Below are 10373 nucleotides of genomic sequence, written 5' to 3'. Positions count from 1 at the left end.
CACACACACACACACACACACACACGCACGCACACACGCACACACGCACATTTCAATTGGGGTCAGTTACATGCGGATTTTCACTATTTGCAAATTCTTCTCATACGTTTTCCTGCAACTGTATATTTGTAAATGAGATTTCCTCGGTTGTTTAATTTTCACACTTGATGCCCGCCATTCTGGAAAAGCAATTATTTGAATGAAAGACATTATAGAGGCAAATTATTATGTCCTCTTTCAATGATGCCGTAGTCTAAAAAGTTTGCAAAGAATACTGTGCATACCAGCTTCTTCCATCCTCTGAGCGTGCTCCTCAGCAGCACGGTTAAACAGCTGTCTTCCAGCCAAGCTAACGAGGGAAGTCCCATGCATCAGTGAGTCAGCGAGCATCGCATCCATACTTAGACAAGCCCCTCCATAGTGATTGGCCAGAGCAGTCGCTTTGCTGCTTTGATCTGAATGAATGGAAGAGCAGCAAAAACACATTGATAGGATTTCATCTCAATTCTGAACCCATGCTGTTCATGTATAGTACATTCCAGAGATACGTCCTAAGAGTGAAAGTACAACGCCTTTACAGTCACATAAAAGCTCAGAGGTCGAAGTGTCATGCTTGATGTCGGTGAAAAAGAGCCAGTGTGTATGATGAGATCAATTTAGACATTGGAGTTAAAGTCAGCTAGAATAGGCTGTAGCTCAATTGTCACCCTAATGAGGACAAGCAGCATAGAAAATATATATTTCATGAACAGATGGAGAAAAGATAAAAGACAATTTCCATTAATTCGATGCAATTTTAAGGAAAATTATTTTGGGTGTGCCCTGCTTACTGCCCGAAGACAGCTGGGATAGGCTCCAAAACGCCCACGACTCTAGCGAGGATAAAGCGGATCAAAAAATTGATGGATGTATTCAATATCTTGACTTTGTAGTGTATTTAATTAACTGCAGGTCGAAAGTGATTTGCAAGTCATTGTATTGTTTTTATTTGTGTTAGACAATGTCCCGACTTGACTGGAATTGGGGTTTGTTTGTACATCGCATCAAGTGTTTTTGTTTTGTTTTGTTTTTGGGCTGCAGAAAGACTCGATTCGCCAATGTTTGGTTGGTTACCTGTTAATGGGGCTCCATATATAATGATAGCAATGCCTCTGCAGTTCAGAGCAGCTAGACCTTTAGGTGACAGGTCAACACCCATGTAGCGGGCAACTGCACTGGACAAAGGGTTTATCTCGAGTGTTCCTAGACTCCCAGTAGCTTCTGCTTTCATTATATCTGAAATGACTTAAGTACACATACACAGAAGAGCATTAAATTAATAAAAATGATAGTAAATAACAATGATACATTTGATTATTTAAAATAATAGACCGAAGGATCTCCCATTTCAAGTTATTTGAATGCAATTTGTGGCTGTCCTGTGAAAAACACCAAAGTCCATTTTTGTCTTTTTTTTTTTCATTTTTACGTAAATGGGATGTCCGAAAACCCGGACACACCATGAATGTAAAATATGACAAAAATGAACACGGGTGCTTTTAACAGGACAGCGATGATTTGCAAAGTTTGAGCAGTCACACTCACTGAGTTCAGTTCTACGTCTTTCACCCTTTTTGCCACCTCTTCGTTTTTGCAGACTCATTCCAGTTACGTTTTTATCTGGAGTATAAAGGTAGATTAGGTCATTAAATTTGCAGTAAACACCCTATGAATGAAATCATTTCTGTCAAATGCACATAGGCAGCAATGCTTGATACTTCCATCACCTTTTAGCCGAGAGCAGTGATCCTTGTAGAAGTCCATAAGTTCTACAGGAAGACTCTCCCCGGCATATCTTGGAGGCAACAACAGTACATCGTTTGCATCATATCCATCCAGTAGATTGAGAATCTTGACAGAGTGATGTAAGAAAGTAAAGAAGGGACACATATCGAATAAATCCAGAGAGAGTATGTGAGCGAGAGAGAGAGAGAGATCGGGAAAATGCTGTATTTCAGTCCATTATTCCTTGTAATGATACCAATGACATGCCTCTCATATGGAGAACTAAAGTACTTCAGAGGACGTGCAGCAGTTGAGGATAATACAGAAAACTGAGGTTTGAAAAAAAAAAAAAAGGCAAAATGGATTATATTTTAGGGGTAGCATGGTATGACACTGCTGAGTGCTTCTGCCTCACAGTCAAGAATTCTGACTTTGAATCTCTGGCGTATTTGTTCTCTCTGTGCTTATCAGCTCATCAGTAAGCTCGGCAAGAGCCTGATAATGATTCGGATAATTTGAATCAGGTGTGTTGGAGGAGGGAAAAATCTGAAACATGCTGTAAAGTGGCCCTCGAGAAAATTGCTCGAAACCCTGGAATACATTGCTCGAAAATGAGTATAGGCGGGGATATGATTGGTTGTTGTGGTTCTTGTTTGTGCCTTGTGATTAACTGGCGTCGAGTCAAAGATGTACTCTCAGAAGGCCTCTAGCTCAAGTGGTGCAGAAAATGGATGGATCAAATTTCAGTTTAAGCGGCTTGAGAGTTATATTGGATAATGTATGACCATTACTCAGGTAGAATTTTCATGTACTCGGCAGATGTGCCTTTTGTTACAAGGGCACCCTAACACAGCATGACACCATTCAAACTATGATTTCACAATAAGATCTCACACCCAATTTTGAAAGATGCAAACATTGGGGACACTAAATAATCCATCCAGGCATGAAGAGTTGTCTACATGTGCTCTCTGATTGACTGTTGACAAGTCCGGTATTCCCCCCCCCACCCAATAGTTTTTTTCTTCCCGAAAATAATTTTATGTTCAAGCAGTTTGGAAAATGAATGAATGAGTGAATGGACACATCATAACAATCACAGCCAAAACAATAGCTTTTACATAGTTACGTGTGCTTGGTAAAATACCCAATAACACAATACAGTCAAACCTCGGTTTTCAAACGTCTCTGTTCTCGACCAAATCGGTTTTCGACCAAAAATTTCGAGGGGTTTTTTGCCTCAGATGATGACTGAATTTCGGTTCTCGAACAAACCGAGCGCACTTGAATGCGTCACTTGACTCCTCTCGCCTTCCTTACATAAGGAAGTGACGCTTCCTCGGGTAGACGAGGAAGTGACGCTTCCTCATGTGGCATTCCATTGTGAACAGATGTATTCAATAAAGATTTTTTTTTTTTTTAAAAGAGCGTAGTTTCGGTTTTCGAACAAATCGGTTTTCGAACGGCCTTCTGGAACGGATTATGGTCGAAAACTGAGGTATGACTGTATATGGCATCAAATATGGGATTATATGATTAAAAATAGTTTGCAAAAAGAACTCTACCTTTTCTTCCTTCAAGTACTGTGTGTCAAACTCGAGAGAGTAGAACTCAATGGGGTAAGAGCAAGGGTTTTTAACGATGACCTCTGCTTCAATCTCCATGCTGAATGGCAGACAAGGCCCCATGGTCAACTCTGGTGGACAAAAGACCAGTTCTGGGTCTTCACCCTGTCCCAGGGCTGTGATGATCACCGGCTGGGTGCCCTCATTTACAGTTATTATTAAATGCCTCTTGTAAAGACACTGCAAACAAATCAACTTATTGTGAGTTAATGTGCTTGTTCTCATTTTTGCACAATCATTATTTTCCCTGTATTCGCATTATTTCGGTGCAATCTCTACAAGATGAATGTGTTTACCCCTTCAGTGGGACTGAACTTGACCTGCACATTGACCCGTTCGCCGGGGGTGAGAATACCGGAAGAAGGAGTCATCTCAAACATCACAGGTGGTGGCGGGTGCTGCTGCAGATATTTGCTGCGCTGATGGAGGGGCAGGAATTTATCAACCTGAGCGAAAAGTAGAAAAAAAGTAAGTCTCAAGCTAATGCAAAGACATGTATTAACCTGTAATTGGGAGCGGACGACAGCTTGTATTGTTGAGTACCTTTACAGGCTTCACATCCTCCACTATGCTCCATTGGCAGGGCACGGATTCATGATTAAATAGCTGCATTGTTTGAATCTGATGGAATATAAAACTTGACATTTTTAGCTGCTGACTCGACTTTTTCCTGCACCTAAAGGCAACCTACACTACACATGGTATTCTTATGTCACTCCGTGCAAATAATGACATATGACGTAAAGGTGAAAGTACATTTTGTTGAAAATCATGTTGCCAAAACGCATGTTCATTTATCACATTGTATTACCTTACACAATCCACACCGCACAATGTCAAACTGCAGTGTGTCTGAGGAAACAGAGATTGACGGCACAGTCACCACTGCGCAAAGACGCACTTGCACTGATGGACCACCTATGACCTGTAACCCAAAATAAAATAACCTGTCAATCCAAGAAACATCCCATTTATACTTTGCATTGTGAAGGATGTGATTTTACAATTAAAACACACTGTACATTGGATTAAAGGAGACATATTCTCTCTTTTTTTAATTTAAAACAGTTGCTTAGTGTCTTAATAAAACCCTCTGACAATCAAAGTAGACCGAGAAAAATTATGACTGTACACTTCATTGTATTGTCTCACTGAGAATAGCTCTTTTTGAAGAGGCAGCCCTGTGTCAGGTACCGGTAATTTTTATCGATGCCCTAATTATAAAACATATTTCAACAGGTTTGTTACCTCCTCACCATAGTTATGTCAGCGCTGCCCGCTAATAGCATAAGGCTGCTGCAAGCAACAAGACGAAGAACGAGATGCCTCTGACAAACTCCTTCCAAAGATGGCAGAACTAGAGATGAATTGCACTGCCTTTAGGTGTACCGTATTTTCCACACTAAAAGGCACACTGGATTATGAGGCGCACCTTCAATGAATGGCCTATTTTGTAATTTTTTTCATATATTGGACGCACCGCATTATAAGACACAATCTACAATGCATCCACTAGATGGAGCTACGCTCAAGGAAATGCCAACAGAACGATCAGATGTCAGTAAAACTTATTTAATAAAGCAGCGCCACAGTTCACTTAACCAACAGCAAGTCATAACACTGACTCGTTAACGTTGAACTCTCTTGCCGCTGCTCTATTTCCGTGTTCAACTGCGTAACCCGGTCATCTTAAGTTTGAACTCTGTGTTGTAAGCATGTCCCGAGCAATGAGCCATTTTGGGGTCGACATATTACTGTAATAACCATACACAAGGCGCATCGGATTTTAAGGTGCGCTGCGAGCTTTTCAGCAAATGGAAGGCTTTTACGTGCGCCTTTTAGTGCGGAAAATGCGGTATGTGGACGTAAATGGACAGTCCGAAATGAAACCTCCTAACTGATGTGCCAAAAACACTGGACAGGAGAAGGCTAACACACAGCTAGTTAGCTTCACACAGAAGCCTTTTTTTAGCCTGTGGAAGTGGCACTATGTCATCCAGTAGCCTTCACTGCAATTTGCTGAGAGCAAGGCTGAACAGCATGAGATGGCTGACAAGAGGCAGAACCAAGAATTAACAAATTAATGAGGAATCTGGTTTGCCTTAACGAAATGCCTTTTCAATTCCATGGAGAAACTCAAAACGGACATCCAACTAAAAAAAAAAAAAACGAAAGGCTCGACTTCCACAAGACGCTTACTTCCTAAAGGAAGGCTCATTTTTCAGCACCAGTGAAAGGTATAGAACCAAAACTTTCCAGTAAAAGATGCAGCCGACTATAGGGCCAGGTACATTTCCATAACATGTACTTTAAATGAAAAAGATTCTCATGAAGTGACGAGTACCTGAATTGGAATGAGAGCACTTCTAATCCCCAATGACAGGCTGCCCTTTTGGGAATCAAATTCAACGGTGAAAGTCTCTTTCTCACCGCAGGAAAGGTTCCTTACGCTACCAAATTCAACTTTGAAACCTTGAAGGACCAAGCACATAATCACATCATTTTAATAGCTTATGGCACAAATTAGGAAAGACAACAAAGCAGTAAAGCATGTTTTGACTATATGGCAGAACATAGTAATCATGCTGTATTAAAAATCCAATCATAAGGGATTCTTTTTGATAACACAACATTTAGAAGTATCAAATCTTAAAGTACTGAAAAAGGCACGTCAATGTTTGTATTAAACATGCAAATGCATTTTACCTGCAGTGACTTTGGAGTTGGCATGGAAGGACACAGGTAATGGTCCATTATTGGTAATCTTAACAGTTTGTTTGAGGACTTGGCTCGGAACAACATAACCAAAATCCAGAACATACTCTGGGAGGAGGAACCTGGGGGGACGAGAAGGAGTTTTATATTCTTTGAGGTGAGGCTCACTATGCCACACTTTCAACACTCCTGATCTAAATGTCCAGGGGAGAAAAAAATCAGTTCATATTTAGGTCGATTTGTTGGAGCATGGATTTCACAACGTGTAGCTGTACGTCGACATGCTAATACATACTTGCTGAGTTTGTTCCATTTTTTGGTGGAACCTTGGGAGTTCCCCACCTCCAGAAGGCTTTTGCTGACAGCCAAAGCATTTTCTGTGACCAGCATTTTCTCAATTTCCAAAAGAAGCAACTGTTCATACTAAAAGAAGACAGATGAGCTCAAAGTCAATGTGTATATGCAGGATATAGTTGCTGTTTCCAGGACACATAATACTCATGCTCAGTAGCAATTAAGATACCGTAATTTCCGGACGATAGAGCACACCTGATTATAAGCCGCACCACTACATTTTTAAAGGAAAAAAATATTTTGTACATACATAAGCCGCACCTGTGTATAAGCCGCAGGTGCCCATATTGTAACATGAGATATTTACAAAGAAAGACAGTACACAGGCGGCCGTTAGAAAAGTCTTGATATAAGCCGCTTCATTAAATAAGCCGCAGAGTTGAAAGCGTGTGACAAAAGTCGCGGCTTATAGTCCGGAAATTACGGTACTCAACCCATCTGTTCCAATCCCTCGAATATAACCAAATTCAATTAACTGAAACACATCAAAAATGACCTCTTAGAAGAACAGAAGATTTGAAAGCCTAACATCTGTAACATTTATTTTGAGGACTAATTTGAGGACTGACATCAAAGGCACTGGTTCCTTCCATTTTGACTGTTTTTCTGGCCTGGTCAAGCACATCACTGTGGCTCTCCTTAGCTGCAAAGAAATAATAGATTTGGAAAAAAAGGTCTACAGTTCCATGTATGTACTGTATTCCAATCAATGATCTCATTGCATCAGAAATAGGTTCACGTCTGTATTTTGCATTGGTCTACATTTACCTAGGCTGCGAGGCAAATTCAGGGAGATCTTCGGGAACACTCCCTCGCCTGTGAGTGTGATAATCTGTGGTGGTAAGTGAGCAACATCCAGTTGAAACTGCTTTTCAAACTTCTCAGGGATGCCAGGAAGGTAGAGCACACGCAAACAATATTTCGAGCCAGCGTCAATGTAACCCTGCCACACAAAACAATGAGTTGAAAAAAAAAACTACTCTGTAGATAAAATGATTGACGTTCCTGGTCTCAACTTCAGCTCACCGTAGCTGGAATGACCTTTGGTTGACCAGGTCGGATTTCCTCGTTCTGCTCATCCTCATTTTCCATCATGGTATCTTGCTTCTCCTGTTCCACTGTCTTCTTTTTTTGTGGCTTTTCAGTAGCGAATTTAAAGCCCACCTTTCCAGTATTCCTCAGAATTACAGTTGACTCGCCAATTTGATCAAAACGCTGGAATTAAAAAAAACAAAAAAACAAAACTTAAAATGCTTCTCAAATTATAAATTTTTATTTATTGTTTTCTATTTGCAAGAATCACAAAGTACATTATCAAGAAAATAACGACCCTATATAATTAATGTTAATAAGCAAATGTGAGCGATAATAGCATTTTTGCACTCAAATGAATGTTGCTTAGAAATGAGTTCATCCGTCTGTGAGCAAACTTATGTCAGCACCGAAGCGTCAATTTTGAGTCTTAGATATCAGCTTCAGGCCAGCCCTGCAGACTGGTATATTAAAGGCAGTCAAACCTGTAGGCCAAAGTCAACGGTAGTTGAATCCAGACTGAAGCTGATCTCTGATGCTTCCCCTCTGAGTTCAATATTATATATCGGTCCATGTTCTACTTGGCACTGTGCGACCACCTCTCGGGTAACAAAGTCCTGGCCGTGGAAGATGAACGTGACCAACTGCTGCTCGCCGGGTTTCAGATGTCCATGCATTGGTAAGACATCAAAAATCTACAGAAAGAATATCAACATCAGTTCAAACCACCCTACTATTGTCACATAATACATTTTTCAGCACCACGGCCCAAAATAATTCATTCTCCCACTGTGGTTCTGGGTTTTAATATTGGGTCACACAATCCTGTATGCAGTTTGCATGTTCTTCCTGTGCTTGTGTGGGTTTCTCCTGGTACACTCGTGTGGCTTCCTCCCACTTTCCAAAAATATGCACATTAGGTAAAAGTCTTTAAATTTTCATAAGGTGTAAATATGTGTTTGAATGGTTGGTTGTCTATCTGTGCCCCCATCCACCTTACCCAAAGACAGCTGGGACAGACTTGAACTCACCCCTGAAACATGAAAATGGATGGATGAAGAATACTGTATTACAATCCATAACATAATGAGGCATGGGTGGCACGACTGGTTAGTACGTCCACCTCACAGTGCAGAGGTTGTCAGGTCCAATTTGGACCTCTCTACGTGGAGTTTTGCATGTTCTCCCCATGCCTGCGTGGGTTTTTGTTCAGGTTCCTCCCACATTTCAAAAACATGCCTGGTAGACAAATTCGGGCCTCTAAACTGTCCTTAGGTGTGATTGTGAGTGATTCTTTGTCTCTGTGTGCCCTGTGATTGGTTGGCAATCAGTTCAGGGTGCCCCGAGTCAACTATGATAGGCTCCAGCACACCCATGGGCCTCAGGAAGATGAGCGGTTCAGATGATGGATGGATGGATAATAATTCATACTCTGCACAAAGAGCTTTTCATAATGACTGTTGTTTACTTGCATGTTGAAGCGTACCTCTTGCACACACACAGAGCATTCTGAGACGTCCGGGTCTGGGATAATACCTTCCTCGCTGAGAGCAGGTACAGAGGGGTCAGAAGACCTTTTGAGGAAGAAGTATTATATTATTTTCTAAAATGGATACAGTGTGGAATAGTAAAACATAGGAGTAAACTAAACAAATAATTATACTAGCCATATTATATATATAATACAAATACAATTCCACAAGGGAGCAAATACAAGAATATGCAGAAATATTTGGAAAAGTGACTGAGCTGTGACTTTGTCTGCATATGTAAATGAAATTAAATAGTTAACATGATTGAGGTCTAATTGGAGCTTTAATTAATGAGGATTCACAAATATACTATAATTAATTAATGACAGAGTTCAAGCATGACTATCGTCGAGCGCGCTCAATGGCTCAAATGTATTTGGAGAAATCAAATTTGTCCAGGCTATTTCATGAATTTTTATTTTTGTTATACCATATTGGCCCGAATATAAGATGGCCCAGATTATAAGACGACCCCTTCTTTTTCCAAGACTCAAGTTTGAAAAAAGACTTTTTTAACACCAAATTATTTTTTATACAGAAAATAATTACAGTGCATCTGAAACAAATGATTATAACAATATATGTGAGAGAAAAAGCATGTTATTTTGCCTCATTCAAATCTAAAGTGCAATCACATTCGTAAATGAATGACTTCTGGTTTTCGAAATGTAAATTACATCATAACTTCTCCTCAGCTGCCGGTTAACCTGGCTGATCTTCGACCCACTTTACTCCAGATTGTCACTATGTTTCTCCATTGTCTGTTATCTCTTCTATTATTTTCTTCTCTTTTCCTTCTAACTGCTATTTTTTTATTTTTCTTCTTCGTGCTACCGCTATTTTTATTTTTATTCTTCGTGGTAGGGGTTCACTTTGGCCTGGGGAGTCAAGTTCAGCATTCGCTTCAATGATATCTGGTGCCATCTAGCGTCGTGAATGGGTATTACGTCTAGACCCCGAATATAAGACGATCCCCACTTTTTCAGTCTTATTTCAATGCAAAAAAAACACCGTCTTATATTCGGGCCAATACGGTAATTCGGTTGAAACACAATTCATGAGCGATGTCGACCGTCAATGTCTCGTGTTGATATACCTGACGACACAATGTGTATGATCCACCAAACAGGCCCAGTGGTAAAATACCGGTAGTGGGGAACAGTTTGTCATGGTGACTTCCTGGTGATTTTCTGTGGAGTTGAGGACGCTGCCAAAATCCACTGTGGTGGAGGAAAAATGGAGGTTGGGATAATGGACTTCAGCATGCATTTCCACCTTGTCCTGTTGTGGGTGTCCTTTGTAGCAAATATTGAGGGTCTGGAAAACATGTCCAATATATGAATACATATAT

At 40.5% G+C, this 10373-nt stretch overlaps 1 protein-coding gene across 1 annotated transcript in view; it reads right to left on the bottom strand.

The window, feature by feature from the left end:
- The window catches only part of hydin (HYDIN axonemal central pair apparatus protein), a 49431-nt gene that overhangs the window by 37426 nt on the left and 1632 nt on the right, over positions 1 to 10373 (bottom strand). Inside the window, exons 4-20 of the mRNA XM_019893936.1 lie at positions 10119 to 10339; positions 8977 to 9064; positions 7976 to 8185; positions 7485 to 7673; positions 7227 to 7401; positions 7028 to 7101; positions 6400 to 6527; positions 6096 to 6226; positions 5734 to 5861; positions 4201 to 4314; positions 3933 to 4010; positions 3686 to 3835; positions 3330 to 3569; positions 1767 to 1890; positions 1585 to 1659; positions 1114 to 1284; positions 285 to 455 (exon numbers count right to left, since the gene is read on the bottom strand). Of these exons, the coding sequence (XP_019749495.1) occupies positions 285 to 455; positions 1114 to 1284; positions 1585 to 1659; positions 1767 to 1890; positions 3330 to 3569; positions 3686 to 3835; positions 3933 to 4010; positions 4201 to 4314; positions 5734 to 5861; positions 6096 to 6226; positions 6400 to 6527; positions 7028 to 7101; positions 7227 to 7401; positions 7485 to 7673; positions 7976 to 8185; positions 8977 to 9064; positions 10119 to 10339 (2467 nt within the window). The remainder of the gene's footprint in view (positions 1 to 284; positions 456 to 1113; positions 1285 to 1584; positions 1660 to 1766; positions 1891 to 3329; positions 3570 to 3685; positions 3836 to 3932; positions 4011 to 4200; positions 4315 to 5733; positions 5862 to 6095; positions 6227 to 6399; positions 6528 to 7027; positions 7102 to 7226; positions 7402 to 7484; positions 7674 to 7975; positions 8186 to 8976; positions 9065 to 10118; positions 10340 to 10373) is intronic.

The sequence above is a fragment of the Hippocampus comes genome, unplaced genomic scaffold (genome assembly GCF_001891065.2).
Source record: "Hippocampus comes isolate QL1 unplaced genomic scaffold, H_comes_QL1_v1.1 scaffold104, whole genome shotgun sequence".
Taxonomy (NCBI): domain Eukaryota; kingdom Metazoa; phylum Chordata; class Actinopteri; order Syngnathiformes; family Syngnathidae; genus Hippocampus; species Hippocampus comes.
Note: the sequence above shows the minus strand (reverse complement) of the source record. Positions and strands in the feature narration are given on the sequence as shown.